The sequence below is a fragment of the Python bivittatus genome, unplaced genomic scaffold, assembly GCF_059951505.1.
Source record: "Python bivittatus isolate LINGU-HERP-01145 unplaced genomic scaffold, Pbiv_v1 ctg000580_np1212, whole genome shotgun sequence".
In the NCBI taxonomy this organism is placed as follows: domain Eukaryota; kingdom Metazoa; phylum Chordata; class Lepidosauria; order Squamata; family Pythonidae; genus Python; species Python bivittatus.
Window position 1 is genome coordinate 1,761,205 of NW_028277087.1, and position 23,630 is coordinate 1,784,834.

At 41.2% G+C, this 23,630-nt stretch overlaps 1 protein-coding gene across 2 annotated transcripts in view; it reads left to right on the forward strand.

Moving 5' to 3' along the window:
* Positions 1-23,630, forward strand: part of KDM4B (lysine demethylase 4B) — a 180,842-nt gene that overhangs the window by 59,787 nt on the left and 97,425 nt on the right. For both annotated transcript variants that reach the window (XM_088149338.1, XM_088149339.1), the window contains exon 6: positions 12,197-12,246. In XM_088149338.1, the coding sequence (XP_088005464.1) occupies positions 12,197-12,246 (50 nt within the window). The remainder of the gene's footprint in view (positions 1-12,196; positions 12,247-23,630) is intronic.

Sequence of the window (23,630 nt, forward strand, 5' to 3'; positions counted from 1 at the left end):
TTTTGAATTTCCAACATGAGTTGGATGGAAGTGACATTTGCAGAGGCCTGCAAGTTGAACCCTTTGCTCTTGGTATTTGCATTTTGCTGGAAGAAGGTTGCAATGAGGTTGAGTAATCCTAGTTAACTACACAGGTATTGAAGCTGGGGTAGTTCTGGTAATATGGAGAAGAGAGGACAAAGGCAGAGATGTGTGCATCACTGTAGAACTGTCAGATTTTGAACTGCTCTAAGAAAAACTCAGATGGCAATGGAAGGTAAGCACTGTGAAGTAAGGAGCTTGGTGCAGTCAGTCCATAGTCACACGAACAGCTATTTCAGTATTTCCTAAATTTTTGGTTGCTTGGGTTCTTTTCCCCTTCTCCTTGGATTAAAACTGAAGGCAAACAGACCACACCCAGAAAGTACAATTATTTAATTGTCAAAATAGGCATCTACTTTTAAAAAATATGAGGATAGGCCAGTCTATATTGATTTCTTTTGTCATTTTACAGACCATTTTGCTTGTTTATTTGGGATTTAAAGAGGATCAGTTTTCTTCAGGTATTTCTACCATGTCCTGAAATGTTGTCTTGGAAGCTTCAGAATTTTGTCACTCAAGTGAGATAGAAGGAAGAAACCCGTGAATGCCAGTTGGGTAAGAATTGAAAGAATGGTTTCAGGAGGGAGCAATTAAATTTGAATAAGGAGTGCTAGTAGAGAAAATAGAAATTTGTCTTGGGTTTGTTTTGTTCTGAGAATAACATTTTAATGGTTTCAGTGTTTGAAAAGAAGACCTTTTTTTGCCAATTTACAAACCTAAAGGGCTGACATAGACTAGATGAGAAGGTCCCTACAGAGCAAAGCACTTGTGTCACTGATATGCTCTACGCCTGAAACTTCTGCCTTGTCATTTTTTATATGTTTTATGATTTAGTCTTCATATCCTGAGATGGTTGGCCTGTCTTCCTCTTTCTTGACACAGTCATTTAATTTTAAACTCAACGGGCATTGGTTATTTATTTTCATTGTTCTTGATAATAATTCTAAGCTGTTAGACGGGAAAATTGTATTCAAAAATGCTGTTTCACACTTTATTGTTTGATGATGTGGAGTGATAGAAAATAACACATTTGCTTGCCTTTATAGTCTGATAATTATTCACATCCATCAAGCCATTCCAGGGGAATAAACAGAACAAAAAAGAAATTGCACTATTAATAGCATTCTCTTCAGTAAGAATAAGGGGTGTTTTTCTTGTGGGACTGTCCATTTAAGAGGCCCCATAAAAGCAAGTATAAAACTTCAGCCTTTTGCCAAACAAAGGATTTTTAGAACATCCTTCAGATCAAACAGTAGATCTGGGTTGTTGGACAGTGGACCCAGGAGTGAGACCTAGAATTCTGGCCAATAGCAGTGGGCATTTCATTAAAACCAAGCTGAGGCATACGTGATCCCTTTTCTCAGCAGATAAAGAGCTGCAGCTCCCATCATCCCTCATCATTGACTGCGTTCGTTAGTTGGATTTGGAGTCCAGCAACATTTGAAAAACTAATTCTTTATGACTTCTGGTTTCGCTTGCATATTAGTTTCACTTTGGGGGCAGTTTTTCCCCTGTTTTCATCAAATATCGATGAATAATTAACATTGAAAGTGAGAACTGTACAATTATGACCCCTACCTCTTAAGTACCCAAAATGTTACACGAAAGGATGCAACTGAAAAGTTTAGTAATCATTTTTATTGCAGTTCTTGCTGATGCAGTAGCCTAGTAGTGACCTTAATCTGAACACAGGTAGTCCTCGTTTAACGACCACTTTTCAGTGACCGTTCAAAGTTGCAACAGTGCTGAACAAGTGGTACTTGGCAACCAGTTCACACGACGGTTGCAGCATCCTGCAGTTGCATGATCACTATTTGCAACCTGCACTGCTGTCTTCCCACAAGCAGAGTCAATGGGGAAGCCGGCAGGGAAGGTTGCAAGTTGCTCCCACCACTTTTTCTTCCCAGGAGCCACCAACGAAGTACAAGATCCCAGGTATCTCATATTCTGTAGTGTGCTCATGCTGCAACAACCCCTCCCTAGCCCACATGCACTCACTGCAGCACCCATACCCCGCCTCACTCTGTAATACCCACCCACCCTCCAGTCTCCTTGTGAGCCACCCAGGAATTGCAATTTCCAGCTGGCTTCCCCATTTACTTTTTTTGTGGGAAACTGGCAGGAAGTCACAAGTCGTAGTCATGTGAGGGCTTTGCTTAATGACCCACAATTTTCATTTAACGACAGCAGCAATCCCAGTTACTGTCAGTAAGCAAGGACTGCCTATAGAGTGAGCCACTTCCTTACTGGAAAAGTTGCTTTTGGAAAATTAAAACATAATAGCCTATTTGGCATGCTCTGGGAAAAAATGACTACAGGTAGTCCTCACTTAATGGTTGTAATTGGGACCAGAATTTCCATCACTATGTGATGCGGCCATAAATCGCTATGTCATCTGACCATGCTGCTTAGTGATGGCAGTTCCAGCAGTCCCCGATTACTGCATTAAGCAAATAACCATGGATCGTTAAGTAAGGACCTCGTGACTGCAACTTCCGATTTCTTGCCAGCTTCCCCATTGACTTTGCTTGTGGGAAGCCAGCAGGGAAGGTCACAAATCACAATTACAAGACCGCAGAACAACTCTGATGGTTGGAAATCCTGGCCAGTTCCCGAGTGCCCAGATCACGATCACATGACCGCATGACAATGCAAGTTTGACCGGTCGCTGAACAAGTGGTCATTGACCAAGGACTACCTGTGTTCTCAAGTTTCCTGGGATGCTATTTATATACATACATACATACATACATACATACATACTCATGCTAATTATGCAAAATGCAAAAATGGAGTAGTAAATGGTAAACCAAATAAATTAAAGGCATAAGTTAAGGAAAGAAAACATAGCTAATGCTAGTTTAGATCAACGTCAACACCACTGATATCTTTCCATACCTCTCTATAGCTTTCCATCCTTCAGACAAACTTTGTTTCCACCATATACATATACCACTTCATATACCATATTGTCTTTTGTTCTCTAAGCTTTTTAGGATCTCTTCAACTCCAGCCATGACTTTCTCAATCTCCCCTTTCCTCTTGACACATTCAGGCTTCCTTTATTTGACTGTTCCATCCTCATTCATTCTTTCTATATCAGGGTTCCTCAACCTTGGCAACTTTAAGATGGGTGGACTTCACCTCCTAGAATTCCCCAGCCAGCCAGGAAGTTGCCGTCTTGAAGTTGCCAAGGTTGAGGAACCCTGTTCTATATCATCCAAAGCTCTGGGCATTTCTCTTGTCTTGGTCACTCACTTTTTTGTTCAGTCCACATTCATTCATTCATCAACCATGAATTCTTCTCCTTATCTCTTCTTGTCTTAGCACATGCATACACATTTCTTAAGTACCCCATTCCCACTACGTTCAGTTTAACTGTTATATTTTTCCTGGCATATTCAACAATCTCTTCTGTACAGTAAAGTGGATAAGACATATGTTATACACAGCTATTTTTGCTTCTTTTAACAGACAATAATTCTTGTAACCAACCACATATCAACTTTTTCTACCAGCATTTGGATGTTTTAACATTTCTCCAACCATTTTCCTCTCTTAGCAGCAAATATTCTGTCAAGGTACACAAATTCATCTACTTCCTCTACTTTTCCACCTTTTATGTATATCTAGCAATCATTCAGTTTTTCTTGTCAAATGCAGCTATCCTTTGGTACATTAATTTTCAGATCCATAGTCCTTGTGGCATCCATATTCTCTGACATTCACTGTACAGGTAGTCCCTAGTTTCAGAACAAGTTCCTTTCCCAAGGTCTGTCCTTAAGTCACATTTGTATGTAAACCGGAACAGTATTTATAATATTGTTTACTTATAATATTGTACAAGTAGTATTGTGTAACTACTCGGACCATTGTGTATTTAACTCGAATTTTGCTACAGTAGACTGTTGTTAAGTATGGGTCATCCTTAAACTGGGTGTTCTTAACCTGGGGATTACCTATATATCATTTGGGTTATCAGCTAACAAGATGAGATTGTTTGCTTACAAAACTACACATAAATTCACATCCCCAGGCCACATACCTGTAATGCCATCAAAAACATTCTTTATACATTTATTGATAAATATATTAAACAACCAAGGGAACATCATAGATCTTTGTTTTACTCCCTGATATTATGGATGGATGATGAATACAAGCAGGGAAGTAAAGCTTTAGTGCAGGTATGAATGAAAGAACTAAATAGTATATTAGAAGGTAAAAATTGGTGTCATCTAGGTTGTTAAGGGTGTATATAAAAGTAGGAATCCATGGATTGGTGATAGTTCCATGTTGTGCTCCAGTGAATGGTGACAGTAGAGTAGCTGGAGATGAGCTTTGGGAAAAACTCTGCAATGGACTTCTGTGATGACGCATTGTTCTGCAGGAACTGGGTAAGACAGATGTTTTGTGCAAGCATACAAGCTTAGCATCAGAATCCAATGTGAGGCCTCCAGGTAGCAACTGAGGAAGAGCCACACTTGGAAGAGGGGGAAGATGAGACTGCACAAGACCTGTCTGAGTTGTCTTGTGCGGTCACAGGAGCAGGTTGAATGCTTGCAGGAGCTGTTACAAAGGCTATGGAAGGAGATACCTGCATCCTGCGTATGGCCCAGTCCGGCGCCAGCAGCCTGGCAAAGACTGCCCAAGTCCAAGCAGAGACCTCCCCAGATTCACTTGCAACCTCTCAAGGAGTCATGACTCTCTGTTTAACAATAGCTTCTGTTCTAAACTGCTCAAATAAAATATAATTTTATTATTAAATTGTAAGCTGTGTTTACTCACATACATACATACATACACCTTTGCTTAATGGATCATTTGAGGGGATCCACCCAGATGTCAATTAAATCTGAATTGACATCATTAGTGTCAACTTGTCATTTGTGGAACAACAACATTGCGCAATTGACATGAAATGACAATTTCCATAAATAATCCAGACTACTTCAGATCCAGCAGATTTTGTCTGTTATTTGGGGGTGAAATCTGGAGGAAAAAAATGTCAGTTGTATCCAAATTCTACCATACCAAGATCCATTAAATGTTAATGTACTCCTCGGTTATTTATAAGTTTGAGCCATTTTCTTGCTTTTATCTTTATCTGAAGGAGCCTACCAACTCATAACTTATGTATATTTAATTTACTAGCTAATCAATGGCTTGAAATTGGAAAAAAAATTGTTTTTTCTTTTTTTTAAACTTCAGGAGTTTCTGTGTTTGGCTAGCTGAAAACAATTTTTCTTTTCTTCCATCACTGACCCAGTGATAGACCCAGGCTAGTTATTAGCTTGCTTATTTATCTGTTTGTCCACTAACGTTAGGGCAATATTTAAAGCAGAATACACCGGGACAAAACTCCCAGATATTTTATTTAGTGTGGTATGAATAATTTCTTCTTGTAATACAGTATATGTATTACAGCAGATAGTATCTCTGCTGCCTGATCAGAAAAATACCACTTATAAAATCAAATTGAGTTCTGATAAGTTTTCTTTGATAGAAGAAGCAGTGTAGAAATCTATTATTTTTTTATCCCACCTTTATTATTTTTATAAATAACTCAAGGCAGCAAACATACCAAATGCTCCTTCCTCCTCCTGTTTTCCTCACAGCAACCACCCTGTGAGGTTAGTTGAGCTGAGAGAGAGGGACTGGTCCAAAGTCACTCAGCCAGCTTTCATGCCTAAGGTGGGACTAGAACTCACCATCTCCTGGTTTCTAGTCTGGAAGTTACTGTATTTGCCATCCCAAACTGGTTCAAACACTGCAACATCAAAGAACATAAAGTACCAGACATATCTTGGGTTAGTGTGCCCTAGGTGACATGGCAGTGACATTATACCTTCTGAAAGAGAATATCTACCAAGCTGGCTGAACTGAAAGATCAGAACTCTACAGAAAAAAGAGGGAGCTGAGGGGGTCATCATCTCAGGTATTTCATGCAGGGAAACGAGGAACAGGGAAGGGCAACAGGTCTAAATCTGTTGAATCTGCAAACTAAGGAACCTTGATTGGGCTGTGTGTAGTTTAAAGAATTAGTAACTGGCTTTTATGAATGAGGCAGAAACCTACATGAATTGGAGGCTGGAAAGAAAGAAACAATTGAAACATCTGAAAGAAAAAAGAAACACCTGAAAGGCTTGAAACAGAAACATTCCTTTTATAAGGAAAAAAACTCTTCTTTGCTTGCTCTCACAGTCCTGCTTCCCTCCCTCCCTTACATCTTTTGCTTGGTCTCCTTGGTAGGCTACTGGGGGCAGGCTAGCTTTTGCAGGTTTGCAGAGCCATACTTAAAACCCCCCCAAACCCTGATATTTATTCATGTGAGCGGTTCCTCTTTATGAATAAGAAGCAGGGTAGTGAAATTGCTGCATGCTTGAAGTGTGGTATTTGTGCGCTCACCTGTGTGGAGTTTTTGGTTGCCACTGGCAACTAGGCAAATGATTAAATACAAAACTGCCCTTGAATGATAAGGTAGAAGCTGTACTAGGAACAACAACAGCCTAGAGCCAGCTCTGGGAGTTAATGATAATAGATGGGTACTGGTTATAGATAGAAGTCTAACATCTTGGCTTGCTTGACTCACATAGCTCCTAAAGAAAAATGTACTTACTCTGCAAAGGGACTGGTTTGTATGTGTTTTTTTTTAAGTGTTGAGAAAGTATTCCACTTATTGGAAAAGTCTTGTTAAGTAAGCAACTTATTTGGAGCAAGTAGATTTTTCAGTTTCTTGGAATGAATAGGTATGTCCTACCTTGAAAAAAAAAACCTGTATTACAATCACTCCACACCACTAAGTGATTAAATTCTCCATTTCTTAGTTCTTAAAGTCCTTTTGGTTGTCAAACAAAAACATTAGCAGTTAGACTGGGGATGTGCAGAATGTTCCATGCTTCCCTCTTTCTCAGTCCTAGGAAGAAAGCAAGGGCAAACCACTTCCAAAAATGTTGCCAATAAAACTGCAGGGAGTTGTCCAGGCAGTCACCAGGGGTCAAGGCATGCGCGCACGCGCGCGCGCACACACACAGGATCTGGAGCACATGTGTTCTGGCAAAGGCACTTTGGGGTGAAAAGACAGTCTGGCAGGGTGCAGTGACAGGCAGGTGGATGCAGAGAAGGACGGGTACAAGAAGTGAGTGTGAGGAATGATGGAGAAAGAAAGTGTGGGGTGGTCAGTTGCATGAGAGCACAGTGGCGGCAGAAAAGGGAAGTTGGGGAAGTGGGCTGGAGGGATATACTAGGCTTGCATTCAGTGAATAAGGGAGGAGGTAAGAGGGGGAGGAAGTTGCCGGACGTTTGGCAGGTGGGTTGGCGTGCAGAGGAGGAGGAGGAGGGAAGAGAGAGGTGAGATGCATCAGCCTTGCCCCACCTGCCTGTTAAGACTTCTCCAAATCTATCTCTGCTGAAATCAGGATCAGCCTAAGTGATCAGTTTTGCTTGGGTTGGATCCAAGATTTGTCCAGAATACTTACATGCTATTCTATTGTTCTTGACTTGTGAGGGAGAGAAAAGGCCTTTTCACACAATGACCATTGCTTTGAATTGGCCATTTGAGCCACTGCAGGGATCAAGAAATAGGTGCAATAGAATGATGTATATGTAAGTATGAATGGTGTGTGTATTTGTGTTTTGTATATATGTGCATATACATAAATTTATATGTGCACATACACACAAACACATGTATATAAAAAATTAGATAGCTGACAACATCTAGGACACTTGACTAATTTCCAAAGAAAAATATCAGTATTAGCACTTGGATAGGATGTCATCAGATACTCCCAGGACTGTAGGCTAGACTGGAATTTATTTATTTTTTTTAAAGGTAAAAAATCACTTCTGTATTGTTACCAAAAAAAGTATATGGACTTGTCCCCACAGTCACCAAGAGTGAAACTTGAGTTTGTTTTTATCTTAAAATTTATATCCTGCTTTTCTAGTACGTATGTATAGGTCATATATATTACATAAAGGTACTGCCAACTGTGGATCCACATGTTTACACAGATTTTTAAGTTCTGTAGCTATTATTTGCTTTCCTTTTTTTAAGCTTATGTCCAAATATTTGTTTTTGTCTTGGAAAATTATAAGTACCCGTTTTCCTTAAGCCTTTAGAAATATAAGGCTGGGAGGTTTGATAATTATTTTCTTCTTTTAACAGAAAGAGAATGTTAATTCTACTGCCCTCATAAACCTCTTTTTTCCAAGCACAGGGGATTTCAGAGCAGCTGGCAGAAAGAATATTTCTGGGTATTTGAACATCTCTCTTGTTTTGACACCTCTTCTGGAGGTTAATGAGTGAACAGTTTGATCTTCCTTGACATTTTGACTTTTTCCTCTGAAGGCAGCCTGTTGTAGCTGTCTCGTCCTGAGCAGGTGAACCAGAATGATTCAGTTACAGTTTGGCAAGATGTAAGAAGAACAAGTGCTAGAGAGATGAGTTGGTCCCAATGCATATAAAATGCTGGTTTGTTTGGCTTTAGAAAGCAACCCCTTTCTGTCATTGGGGCAGAGTTAGTGAGATGTCAGATGTCACTGTATGGCAGATGGAGTTTGGAGACAGAGCCTCAGTTAAGGGTCTCTGAGGATCTAGCAGTTCGCCACCTGGATTTTGCACGGGCATCTAGCATTTAGCATAACAGTGGAATATAGATTACTGATTAGTGTCATGACTCAGAGACAAAGGTGCTCACCAGGCTTGGATCTTCTCTCTGCCTTGAAGTAACTTTGTGGCTTTATTTCTCTCAGCCATACTGCCTTTGTAAGACCAAAATAAATACATTATTCTACCTTACAGAATTAATTGCCGTAGTTGCTGAGGCAGTGGCTACCCTCAGGCAATATATATGTGCCAAGTATTATTTGAAGAAGGTCTGCCACTGAAATAGATGTTGGGATGCCAGAGATGAGAACTCTTTTCCGTTTAGATGGAAAATAGTTTTTAAGAGATCAGTTCCTATGTATTGAGGCTTGGAGATGCAGTGCAACTTGCGCATCAAACATTGGAGGACATCTAGCATCTCAGTAGTTTTGCTTTGTTGATCAGCCAAAATTTTTGGTCCCATGCCTGTGTCTCAGTTTGAACATTGCTGGGGCAGGGTGGTTGGGTATTCCTTTGCTTCGCATCTTTAAAACAAAGGTTTGTAGTGATGCTTCTGTTGGTGGGTTAGAATTAATTTCTGAGGCTTTGTCTTTCTCTGTTCTATGGGTTGGGCTCAGATTGGGTTTGGTTCATTTTCTCTTCTTAATTTGAAAGAAAGTAATAAGTGCCGCCCCCCCCCCCCGTTATGAGCAAAAGTATGCTGGCTTTTCTTAGTATGTCTGGCAAGACCGCAATGTTTTTTTCTCCCTCTCCTGTTTTTAAGCTCATTAATGCAGTTTTCTAGGTTCCTATCCAAGCAGCTCCATACTAATTCCATGGGACATCTCTCTAGAATTCAGTTAGGTGCTTCCACAGTCTGCAAACTACGATAACACAATGACCATGTTCCAACATATTAACTTCAACAGCCTCACAATTCAATTAATCTTATCTTTATAACTCCCAATTACAGGCAGTAATTAAGTAAAAATAGCATAGTAATCCAAAGAATGGCATTAATCATTGACTGCCTCATAACAGTGAATGCACCCTTTCCCAAATCTTTCAACACATTCCCAGAAGGAATAGGATAGCTCATTTCTGTTAATCCCTCAGAAGAAGTGTTTGGATCTGGACTAATTTATTCATTATTTTTATTTCTTTTATGTTAGTGATAAATAGCTTTAAAAAAAATTAAAATTCAAGGCAAACAAAACTTAGTTTAAAGGTGCATTGTTGTAGCTTCAGTCAGAAGGGTTTTTGGTCATCTAAATAGACTCTTACTTACTTTATAAGATCAGCTATTACTTTTTTTTTTCCCAAATTACATTTCTGTTTGAAGATACCAGTTTAAATTAGTTTAAATGTAAAGTCCCAGCACTCCTTTTCTGTCCATATTTTCTTTCTGGATCTCCCACTTACCATTAGAGCATGAGTTTGCTGATCACTTCAGAGGCAAAACATCACTTTAATCTATAGAAAATTAGGGGTGTGATATCTTTTTTTTTTTTTTTAATTTTCAAGCTGCTTTGTAGCTGTCAATGAAAGAGGCTTCTCTTATGAGAAACAGGAGCTTGATAAGGGAAACTGTCTCTAGATTTGTGTACAGGTAGTCCTTGCTTAACAACCATTCGTGATCAGAATTTGGGTGCTTGGCAGCCCGCCCACATTTACAACCACAGCTTGCACTTCAACTCCCCCCACCTGCCTGTCTCCCCCCCATCTCTGCCTTTTTGGCCAGGCACACCTCGTCAGCAGTGGGAGGAAGAAGATGGTGAAGGTCAGCTGGGGGTGACGGGGCAGAGTGCAAGGTGGCCAAAAGCAGAGATGGGGGGAGATAGGTGGGTGGGGGGAGTTGAAGCGGAGGCAAGCACAGCAGGGCAGGAGAAGTGTGAGGTCTGGCCTAAGAACCACAATCGGGAGCACCAGAACTGTGTTTGCTAAGCGGTGTGGTCATGTGATATTTCGCATAACGACCGCTTCACTTAGCGATGGAAATTCCAGTCCCAATTAGAGTCATTAAGTGAGTACTACCTGTATGTTTATGAAAGAATATGCAGAACTCATGCCCATTCAGTTATGTATTTATTAGACTGATATTCTGCCTTTTCTCCAGGTACTTAAAACAGCATATGTAGGGTTCCCTTTTCCAGTTTTTCTCTACAACAGCAACCATATTAAATATGTTGGGGTAAGAGATGATGATTGGCCAGATGAGACTGGACCAAAGTCACCCAAGGAGCTTCTGTAGCTGAGGGTGAACATGAACCTTAATTGGCACACCACGCTGGCTATTGATGGTAGCCACTAGGGATGATGTCTTTTTGTTGGGACTCCTAAGTGCTCATGTTGCTCAAGGAAGACTTATGTGAGGAAGACATCCTCTGCTCAATGAACCTTCAGTTCTTCCTGATACATTATCTTGTTCCTTTCCAACCTGAGGATATAGTCCTTCCACTATGCTCTATGTACAACTCTCAAGTTGTAAGTTCATTTGAGGATCACAATGTAGGTGATTCTTTTTATGAGGTAGACCTTACTGCCAATAGTTCTTGCCATTTTTCATAAGGCTTCTGGTAGATGTAGTCCCTTTTCTGAGCTAACCTTTCTCTTTTCCCAGAAAGGAGAGCTATAACCATTGTTGGAGTAGTTCACAGTAATGTAACTTGTGCAGTTACTTGGCTTGTTGATTTGGATTCTTTTCATTTTCTAGATGTTAAGAACATGGACAGTTGTCTTGAGGCATCAATACCTCTTGCTGATTTTGTATCCCTGATTGGATAGGAGACTGAGGCAGCAAATTTTCTCTAGTCCTATCCATTAACTGATTAAAATTATCTCTAGTCTAGTCCATCAGATTTGTACTAGATTATCCTGATGCATATATAATTGCCTGCAGATTCTGATGATAGCTATTTGGAGAGAAAGAATCAGTACTGTGATAGTGTCTACAATGGCAGTGATTACCATACATAGTTTTCCAAATGTTAGTGGACTGTATTCTCATCACTCATTATGCAGGCCATGCTTTCTGAGGATGATGGGCCCAGAGATTATAAACACATTTCAGGGCCTACTTCTGTGGTTCTTCCCTTCGTCTGGGACTCACAAGAAGAAGAAATAGAGGGTAGACTACGAGTGCACAAAATGATCCATCATGGACTTTCTTCACCCTGAAATGGGCTTTCCTGAGCTGATACTTTCTGTGACAGAATGTTTTCCATGCTCTTTTAGCAGTTCAGCAACTTTCATACTCCCTTCCCTTATTCTGTTCCTTGTTTGGGAAACTCAAGCTTCAAAAGAGAGGTTCATCTTCCATGATCCTGTTGTGTTTAGATAACTGCAGGACCGCCTGCTTGATACAATATATGAAGAAGAGAGGAGGTGTTTTGATGAGGAAAAATCCTGGCTAGTGGGTTGTGAAGGGCAAAGAACAGGCTTCTACAAACAGATTCCTAATGAATCAATTTGGGAGTAGAGGTTCTAGACTTAATTTTGCTGATGAGCTTTTGTTTCCCTTGCCAGGTATGCTATACCTCCAGAACATGGCAAGCGGCTGGAAAGACTGGCAAAAGGTAAGATTGTTACATACATTAAGGGGCTGACCATGCAGCTGCTCAAGGACTAATTTTGGATAAATGAATCAATAACGTTATACCAATTCTGACGCTACACAATCTGGCAGTATGTTCTTTGTGACAGCTTCTGCACGAAGTGCATCCATAGTTGTACGCTGGGACTGGGGTTTCTATCCTAAGCTTTTTAGTTTAAAGCAATGTGTTAACCATGCCAACAGTAAACAAACCACAGTTAAACTATGGCTTTATGCACAGTGGGTATGTTCACTGGGAGCAGCCCTGAATTTCTGCTTGTGAAGAATTTACTTATATGTGAAATGCTTATGTCAAAAAGAGAGCACTCTGTCCGTCTTAGATTCTAGACACTTTGTGTTAGTGCCCCCTTGCCTTAACTGTTGATATTGTGAGTAGCTGTTATATTACACCTGACTTCTGTATTCTTAAGAATAATCAAGAGAAAGTGAACACCAAGGAGAAATAGTAGAAGACTCACTTAAAATGGCTTATACTGTACTTTTACAATATGAACCTCAACAGAAGCTTCTTGTTTATATAATCAGGGCCAGGACTATTTACAGCAATAAACATTAAGGCTGTCACTTTGGCTTGTGCCTGAACAGAACTGGTATTAGATACGGTTTCTTATGGTTGCCTCGGCCAGTTTGAAGGGCATGGAAAGACGGTGCCAAGTTGGTATGCTTGCTTAGAACTGGTGTCATTGGTTGGAGGATTCTAGTGTGTCATGGATGGTTAGAGGCTTAGAGGTTTGGACTGGATGGTGGTGGAGGCTCTTGGGGTCATTTCCCGACCAGACTGAGCGGGATTGATTTTTTACCTCGCCTGTGTAGTTTATATTTCTTGCTGGGCTGTTTGGTGGCTTGGAACAGGACTGTGTGGCACCCAAGGCCCATTCCCTTACCTGGATCACAGTTTGGAGAGCCGGCCTTGGGTGATTGGAGTCGCTGGTAGTGGCGGCTGAATTGTTGGACTGCCGGGTATGCGGGTAATTGGCTTCACATGGGAAGTGTTCCAGGCGTTTTGCAACAATCGGTGATGTGGCGGTGGGAAGGAGGCCAGCACTGACGATGGAGGAAGCCCCTGTCAGCCTGCGGAAGGGACTGTGCTGTGGAGTGAGGAGTACAGTACTGCCAGAGCATGGAGGAGGGCTACCTTTTTTTCCATCGTGACCACGTGGAGGTGAGGGATTTGCTGTGGCAGAGGCAGGGCTGGATCAGGCTGGTTGCGGCTGACAGGGCCCTGCGGCTGCAGCTCCTTCCCCCATGCGGTCGGGTAGTCATCTTGCCTTCCTGCGGGCCAGGAGTGGGAAGGCATTGATAACAGCTGCCAATGAACTGTTCAATCAGTAGTCATCATGACCCAATAGGACTTGATTGAAAGAATTAATTTGGAGCTGGACTAGTCGGCAAGTTGGAAAGTTTTAGGTGATGGTTTTGTGATTTTGCCCACCTTCCCATGGGTGAGAGCCGGGGGAGGGGGTTTCTGGAATCATCAGGATTGTGCAATCGGGTGCCTAAGCAGTCTGGTGAGAGGGGACTGACTGGTGGCATGGTATGGTTGGTAGATGGGGGATGAGTTGAGGTGGGTCTCTGATTAGCTGGAGGCACTGAGTGCTTTGCAGAAGCACCTTGGGTATTAGAGAGCCCCTTATTGATTGTAATTTATGTGAGTGAGGTGGAGGATGTGGGAATGGGCCACAGGTATATTGTTCCTGTGGCATGTTTCCAGCCCCTCAAACTCACTCCCAGCCCCAGATGGCAGGCTTTCAAGGCCCTGGGCTGTTGGCTGCTGCTACTGAATGCCACGTCAGTCTGCAACAAGGCCACTCTAATTCATGACTTGATTGTCCATGAAAAGGCTGACCTGGCATTTATTACCAAGACCTGGCTGGGCAGGAGGGGGGGTTCCTCTCTCTGAAATATGCTCAGCTGGGTTCTAGGTGTAGCACCAGCCAAGACCCCAGGGTAGGCGTGGTGGTGGTCATCTGAGATACTTGGGAGGCATCCAGGAGCGCTGCTCCTCAGATTGCCAGGTGCGAGACCCTATTTATTAAGTTGGACATTAAGAGGGATCCATTGGGACTGCTGCTGCTGTACCAGCCTCCCTCCTCTGTAGCAACCTCCCTGTCTGAGTTTCTTGACTCCATGGCTGGGTTGGCAGTGAAATTCCCCAGGTTTATGGTCTTGGGGGACTTCAACTTGCCATCTCTGGGCACGGGTTCTGAGATAACTCGGGAGTTCATGACCGTCAGACAGCCATGGGTCTGTCCCAAGTCATCCAGAGCCTGACGCATAATAGTGGTCATACACCTGATCTGGTCTTTCTGTCGGAGCAGCAGCAGGGTGTTCTGAAATTGGGGGAGGTACTGGTTTCTCCCCTATCATGGTCAGATCACTCCCTGGTGAACCTCCAATTCTCTGGTGCCACCCGCCTCTACAGGGAGGCAGGGCCTGTTAGATCGGCCCGCTCCAGGTGACTAATAGACCCAATTGGGTTTCAGAGGGAGCTTTGGGTTGTTCCAGGAATTCTACTACACAGTCTGACCAAAGCCTTGGTGGCCGCACGGAATGGCAGAGCAGTCACGGCTTTGGACTGGATCACACCTAAGTGGCCTCTCCATGTCCATGGCTGCCATAACTCTGTGGTTTATGAAAGTGTTGAGAGAACTAAAGAGGGCTAAGAGATGCCTAGAGTCCTGCTGGTGGAAGACCAGGACCGAAGACAAGCTAGAGCCGCTATTAGAGCCTACCTCATGCCAGTAAGGGTGGCAGAATGTGATTATTCCTCTGTCTTATTGCGTCTGCAGATAGTCACCCAGCAGCCCTATTTCAGGTGACCCAGTCCCTCCTCGGAGGGAGCAATACTGGGACTCACCTACAGGGTTGTTGTAATCTGACAGCTTGGGGTGAGGTATCATCAATATGCTGATGATACCCAACTTTATATCTCCACTCTGGGCTGCCTGAGGGATCCCATAGATATCCTGTCCCAGTGTCTGGAGGCTGTAGGAGTCTGGATGGGGTGCAATGGACTTCGACTCAACCCAAGCAAGACTGAGTGGTTTGGGTATTTGGGCCTTCTGGTGCAAGCTTTTCCCATCCTTGGTCTTGGATGGGGTGGCACTGCTTCAGATGGACTCGGTGCACAATCTGGGGGTCCCCTTGGACTCACAGCTCCTGCTCAAAGAACTGATGGCAGCCGTGGCTAGGAGGGCCTTTGCTTACAGTCACTCATGCTCTTGTGATGTCTCATCTGAATTACTGCAACGTGCTCTACATGGGGCTGCCCTTGAAGAGCATTCAGAAACTTCAACTGGTGCAGAATGTGGCTGCACAGGTTGTAAATGGTGTCAGATATTCGACACATATAATGCCACTGCTGCGTGAGCTGTATTGGCTGCCAGTGTGTTTCCAGGTGCAATTCAAGGTGCTGGTTGTCACCTTTAAAGCCCTTCATGGCTCGGGACTGGGTTACCTAAGGGGCTGTCTTCTCCCAGTCATTTCTGCCCATCCAATTTGGTCCAGCAGGTTGGGCATGTTACAGGTCCTGTCTGCCAAGGAATGTCATCTACATACCAGATCCATAGTTTTGATTGTATGCGTGGAAGTTTCTAGGTGTTACATTACAATCTCGGCTATGAGCCCTGGGAGTAGTGATCCCATGGGTGTACCTCTGATTTGTTCGTATATTTGTCCATCAAACTGAAAATAGGTAATGAGGCAGAGGTTGATGAGGTCCATGATTCTGAGTATTTTGATCTTAGTGTATTTGGTTAGGTCGGGTGTGTTGTGTAGTACTATAGCACTTCCACGCATACAACCAAAAGTATGGATCTGGTACGTAGATGACCCCTTTGTTATAATAAAAAAGGAACAACTAGAGAAGACACATGAAACCATCAACCACATCTTCAAAGGAATAAAATTCCCCAGAGAGGAAGAAAACAGCAACACGCTCCCCTTCCTGGATATCCTCATCAGCAGAGGAAAGAACAGCAAATCAGAAACCCAAGTCTATCAGAAGACAACCCACACTAACCAAGTGCTCCTCTACCAAAGTAGTAACCCAACCTCCCACAAGAGGAGCTGTGAAAGCAGCTCACAGAACAACTGAAAAAGGAAACAGACCATCTGTACAACGTCTTCCAACAAAATGGATATCCATGCAACTTTATCAAAAAGTGCCTGAGCATTCAACCTACTACAACACAACCAACACAGGCTGTGAAAAGGATAACAATGCCATACATCAGAAAGGTCTCAGAAACAACCAACAGACTATTACAACCAGATGGCATTATTGTAGCACACGAACCAACTAAAGCCCTCCAAAACATCTTAAGTAAACCAAAAGACCCAGTAGCCCAAGAAGAAAAAACAGGAGTCGTCTACAACGTACAGTGTAAGGACTGAAACAAGCACTATGTAGGACAAACAGGCAGCAGAGCACATCCATGAACACCAACTAGCAGTCAGAAGACACAATGAAAGCTCCTTAATCTCACAACCCATGGCCAGACTTAACCATAGTTTCAACTGGGAAACTCTCAGCATCTTAGACCAAGCTAAATCCAAAAATGCGAGGGAATTCTTGGAAGCTTGGTATTCAGACAAGTCAGCCATCAACAGGCACATAGAGATAAACAACATTTACACACTATTCAAAAGAGACAATAAAAAGGAAGTAAAGACCAGAACATCTCCTCACCAGCAGTCATCACCCAGATAAGCAGAGATTAACACCAAGATTATGGCTAGCCCCATAGAGGCCTGCTGTCTTCAGCCCCAGATTCTTCATCTTCTTGGACTCTCCTTTTCGTTTTTTAGTAATGTTTTTAAATTTATGTTTTATGTATTTATATATATTTATGGTTTTAATGTTTTGTGTGAGTCACCCAGACTCCCACATTGGGGGGAGATGGGCGGGGGAGAAATTTAATAAATAAATAAATAATCACCAGATATACAATCAAGCAGTAAACAATACCCTAATCCAGAAACTACCAGAGGGAAAAATAAAACAAAACAAAACCCCCACCCCCACTAACACTGGCAGGGCATGCCATTGTATATAAACAGAGAGCAAACCCCATCCCATTCTAGCACTGAAGATGTTACCTAGCTGGGTAACAAGACATTTGCAAGAAAACAACCAAGCTCAGAGAACCCCAAGGACTCCACAGTTCCACCCTGGGCTACACATATTCTCTTCTTTTGTTTTTAATCATTATATTTTTATGATTGTACACCTCCCAGAGTCACTCGTTGAGATGTGTGGCTATAGAAATCAAATAATTAAATGAATAAATACGTACATGCATACTCTGGCTGATGTCTTTCTGATTGGCTGACAGTTCTAGACCAGCTTCAAAGGCCTTGGAATAGTCTTAAGAATTTTACTGGGCTGGAATTAAGTAAGGCTCCTGCCCTGATGAAGAGTGAGTTGTGACCTCTGTGATGTATGGTGATGGGAAGATGCAAGCATGGGCCTCTCTCTCCTTTCTGATACAATGCAGAATGCCTCCATAAGAAAATATTTCTGTTTCATTTATTAAATACAAATACATTCATGTTGATTACTGAGTATTTTTTCACTAGTTCAGTAATTGTGGATATAGTGGGGGTATACTTAATGAAGTTCTCTCTTCATTATGGTGTTCCAGCTAACAGTATTGTGGTCTGATCTAGGGATGTCAAGAAATGTTCCATGCATGAACCATTTAATGCAAGCAACAACAAGTTTCAAGTGGTTCATGCCTGACCCAAGACACGTTTTGAATGTTTTTGTTCGTATATAGGTGCAAAGTACAAGAAAATATGGATAGCTGCTGCAGCTGAAAAGAGTGGAGAAAGGAAGGTGTTGGAAAGATCATGGTGGGATAGATCCTACTTGGAGCTGCTAAGGAGTTGATCCACAGCAGCCTTGTCCTACTTGGCCTGTTAAAATCACTCCAGGATACCTCTGGATTTTGTTTTGGCTGAAACCCGGCATAACCAATACATTCCATTCCAGCAGAATTTTTCGGACAGCATGGTTTGTTTGCGAATAGAAACAAAACACATTATCTATTTTAGGAACACACCTAGTCCAATTTCTATATACAGTTGATAGTTTCTTTCCCCCACTCCCTTTTTTCTTGTCCCTCCATGTAGTGATACTAAAGTTCCTTGGGTTACCACTGAAAACTCCAGACAGTTCTTCCAGTGGGGATGGCATGTAGAATATGGCTTGCATCTCAGTATATGTAGGGTTACATCCTTGCTAAATTTTGAGACAGTATTAGGACTAGTTGTGTTCTCTTCCACTAACAAAAACAGAGTAGCGCTCTTTGGGGTTGCGTGTATCTTGATCCCATATAAGCTCCCTGAGCAAGAGACATCTAGGGCAGATAGTACCCTGGTGATCTTCCAGATGTCTTTAAAAACTTGGCTGTTTTCCTAGGCCTGGGAGTAGGCTGCTTATGGAGCCACTGTCAGTTGTGTTTTAGGTTATAGGAAGTTTTGCTTATCTTTTTTTTTTTTTGGTAGTAATTTTATCAAAGATTATAGTTATAACAGTAAAAATAATACAAACTAAAATCAATATAAAAATAAGAAGAAATAGTAGAAGGTGCAGAAACAGAAGAAAAAGAAGAAGAAATAGAAATAGAAAAGAAAGTAAAGTAAAGTAAGAATATATAATACAAAAAAAGAAAAGAAATATATAAAGTGACTTCCCACCTTCATCACAAGAAATATAAACAATTTTAGTAACTTATCACCACCTCTTAAAATAGAACAAATGATCTCTTCTTCCCATATCCCATCTGTTACGTATAAACAAATCCATAAAGCATTGTCATTTCAGTCCTGGTGTCAGCAAAAGTCCATTAAGTGTTACCAGAAATAACAACATATCTATTCTAACCTTGATCAAATAAACTTTATATTCCAACCGTTTATTTCTAACAATCCTAATCTTAAGTCCATTCAAATAATGTTTTAGGACTTGATTTCTCTTCATTTTTTCTTTGTCCCTTCTCATGAGATTCTTCAAAGTTTTAACAAGCCTCTTTTATAATTCCAATATAGGAAAATTATCCAGGTCACTCTCTTGGTTTATTGTTTGAATATCTTTTTGAATTATTAAAACATCAGCCAGTTTCTTTTGTATGTCCAGTGTAGCATCTTTTTCCATGTCATTCTTGTAGCCTGCCATTTGTAAATCCACTTTCAACTCAGTCTCGATCTTGTCAGGTAAAACTTGTTCCTCTTTCATAACATCTTTTAGGCACAGTCTCTCCATAGAGGCAGATGTCTCTGTTGACACTATTAAAATTAATTTCTGAGTCCATTTTTCAAAAATATCCTTCAATATGTCCAATGTTAGAATAGTTTGCTTCATTCTGTAATTGTAAGTTGAGTTTATGTGTTCTTCTTTAATTGTAATCTTTGGTTACCTCTTTAGTTCCTTCTAGTGTCCAATTTTTAAAATCTTATTTTGTATTTAAAAAAAATTCAAAACAAAAGCATTTTCCCACAGGAAGGATTCTTTATAATTAATTCCAAAATCTTGTTTCAAATTTATCTGGACCCTTAGTCCATTTGTGACTTTCTAAAATCAAAGTTTGAATCACCCTTTTGCTATTTATTCCCCTCAATTTTTTTTTTAAGTTCTTAGACTTGTAGTTAAAACTTCTTTTGCTAAGGATTTAAGGAAACTCACCCAGTGGTGTCAAACATGCTGATCCAAAGGTTTCTAATAGCAGAAAAGCAGCTAACAAGCAATTTCCAAAAGTGATTAGAAAAGGATGGATATGAACTTAGTGTCTTTTCAAAGGCGCCGACCGCAGTTTGAGCAAGATGGCTATTTCCTCGTCTCCCAGAGCTCTAAACCTGCCGGAGATTGCTATCTTGTAGTCTCCTTTCAAGGAGCAGCTGTCTGGAGCACTTGTGGATGATCTCAAGTCCTCTCCTTGTCTGGAGAGGTTTTGAAGAGCTGGTCTACTCACTGGCTTTTCATTCTGCCGCCATCTTCAGTCTGCCATTTCTTCCTCTGGAAGTCAGAAGCTTTTCTTATCCAGATACCATAAGATTTTCTTTCTGTTGTTTTCTGTTTTTTAGTGTAAGCCACCCAGAGTTGTTCTGGAGTCAAATGGCCTCTAAATTTATTTATTTATTTAATTAATTAATTAATGGTGATCTCTTGAAAACCAGCACTTAATTGCTGACCTGCCTTCTACCCATCCTTGAAGCAGATTGGGACACGAATATTTTACTAGAATATTCCTGACAGGATATTGTACTTAAAAGCTCATAAAAGTCATATAATGAGGTGGCAGCTGCCTAGCAATAGGTGGAATATTTGATTGGCAGGCCTTCTGTAGTGGAATAGCTTCAACATGAGAGATGTCAACCATGCCATCTAGAATGTTTTAGAATTGTCAAATAAGACTCACACACCTTGGTCAGTGCAGAATTGCAATTGAAAATATTTCTAGGTTTCCAGCTCCCTTGGCCAGTGAAGTTAGTCACTGATGCTGAATCTTGCTTGCTCTTTGAATGTGCTTCCATCCACCTGCTGACACAGCCTTGTCCCCCCTAAAGTGCCTCACTACTGAGAACTAAGCTGCTTTTTGGGAATCATCACCTTAGTTGCAGTAGTAAGATATCCAATTAACAATTTGAGTTGTCACAAGCTGAAATCTGTTTAAAACTAGATTAACATACTTTGATACAAACTATTCTTCTTTACTCTCCTTAAAAGAGTGGGTTTCAGAGAGATGCCAGAATGAAAGAGATTATGAGGGTTGGCTTACCATGATACTTCCCATCTTCTCAAACAAGAATGATGAAGGGGCTGCTGCCACAGAACTTTGCCACAGAAGCCTTGGGCAGCACCAAGTTTGGTGAAGTGGTTGAAGTGATAGATGAGTTGTGTTAAAAATACTCTTGCTTTGTGGAGAAAAGATAGGGCTGGGGCTGGAGATGGTAGGAAATGCTCTTCTTGACCTACTCCCTTTCTAAGATTGCTGCGTGAGTAGGATGGGAACCCAGGTTTCAGGTTGCCTGGATTTGAACTGGTGGGGAAGGAAGAGGCCTCCCATCCAAAGCATTTGAAATGGGAGGATGAATATAGCCGAGGTATATTTATTAAATAAAAGTAAATGATAATGTGCCATTTGGAGCAACAACCCTGCAATAATATATGCTCTGTGAACAACTGCATTTTTCCCTCTGATTTTTAGTATCCATGGGATTCTGTCCAAGTATGAAGCCTTACTCTTGACATACCTAACTGACCATTTTCTTTATGGGGAAAGGGTGAAAAAAAGCCAGGCAGACAGTTAGTTATTGGGCTGCACCTTCAATGTCAAATAAATAGAAAAAATACATAAGGTGTCCAGATGAAGGAAAGCATCATCACCTGTCTCTTAAGAAGCCATTCTCTCTGGTGACATTGTATAAAATAGAAATAACATATTGAAAACCAGTGACTGGAAAATGAGAGCTGCAAACCAATTTTTTATTCACACCATTTTCTCTTGGTCATATGTCAAGCTTTACAGAAACTACCATTTCAGCAAGCATAAAACCTCCATAAATCCTGATTGCCCATAAGAAGATATAGGCGTATGTTGTGTTTCACAATAGAATTTGGAAGTCTGTATTAAATTGAATTCATGGGATGTTATTTCCTTGCTGTCCATCTCCCTTTGTTTTTGGAAGCTAATACTGTATCGTAATCATTTGGTAGGATGCGTAGTTTTGCTTTTAGTTGTTCCATCTGGAAGCTAATGAGTACGTATTTGAAAAAATAATCTGCTTCTTGATGTGATGAAGAGTTCTTCTCAGTCAACACCTTGTCAGTAGCAGCATCCCTTCCAAGTAAGACAATTTGTAGCTCTAGCTCCATATCTGATTGTAGGCTAGGACCATTAGAAAAGCCATGCTGGATCAGATCAGATCAAAACCCAGTCTTCTGCTCCCACAGTGGCCATATAAGACAAGAGTGCAATTCTGTCTTTGTGTGAAGCAATTTGGCTTTCTACATTTTCATACCCGGTAATTGCTGACTAACTCGCCCCACATTAATCTGTATCATCTTTTATATATCTCACATCCATATCACCCTTTTCCATTGTAGTGAATTAGCTAGCAACATCAGGATTGCCTGTATTAAATCAGTTAATGTTACAGATGTTACATGGGATGTTTAAAAAAAAATGAAAATGTACCCTCTAATTTCAGAGATTATAGCTGATCCCCTAAATGGCTAAACCTGAGAATCCCATTTTGATTTTAGGACAATTTAGAACACAGTTATTTCTTTAAGAATTAGTGCAATATTTTTAGGAGCTTGTCTTATCCTACCCTCCAAACTCTGCTTGTGACAACAGCAACAAATGGCTAACTTGATTCCATAGATTTAGCATATACATGTCTATAGTCACTTGCCTTTACACCTCAAGTAGCAGATGGAGAATTTAAACTATACTGAATGAGAATGGATCCTCCTCTCTCCAAGAATGTTGGTACTACAAATAGGACTGTGAGTTGGGAGAAGGGAGATGGATGTATTGTGCACTTGTGTTGCACACAGTTGTAAGGATGAATTAACATTAAAGACTGTTTACCACAGAGACTTCTATATTTTGATCTTTATAAATTCCCCTACAGCATTTGATATTTAGAAGATGGTGGTGTGGCACTGTCTGGGAAAAATAGAACACAGCATTAACTCCACACTTCCCAATGCATCACTGCTCCGAGGATGTTCAGAACATAGAATAAGCTTGCGATTAATACGGAAAATGAATAGCTGAGCTATAAATGGGCTCACTGGGAGAGTTGTGGAACCCATGGAGGAACCGTTAATGTGTTGCCACGTTATTGGTGCTAATCACTTAAAATGTGCTCCTTTATTAGTAGCTTTAATGAGAGCCACTTAAACTGTGCATTAAAAAGAGGAACTGCAGAGAAGGACGATGAACTGGGTGGCAGGCGCTCATAATTCTAATTGAAATGCTTTTAGTACAGGGAAAAAAGTTGCCAGAAGCCAGTATTTCTTTGCACTTTTAAAAACCTCCATTATGTAGCATCAATTAGTGTTTTGTGGTTCAAGAGTTGGAATTATATTTTATTTTTGTAAGCTTCCTCTCCTTTTTCCCCACATCCACTCCCTCTCTTCCCCACCCCACTCCCCTCTTACCCCACATTTCTGGGTTTGTTTAGTTGGTAGCATATTGAGTAGAAGCCTTGAAAAATCCTCAAACAGAGGTCTCCAATGTTTCTGGAGGGTGACGGTCTTGTCCACATAACAATTGACCACTGCGTTGGGAATAGCTGGATGGAAGACAATCATTTTCTAAAAAGCTTTTTTTT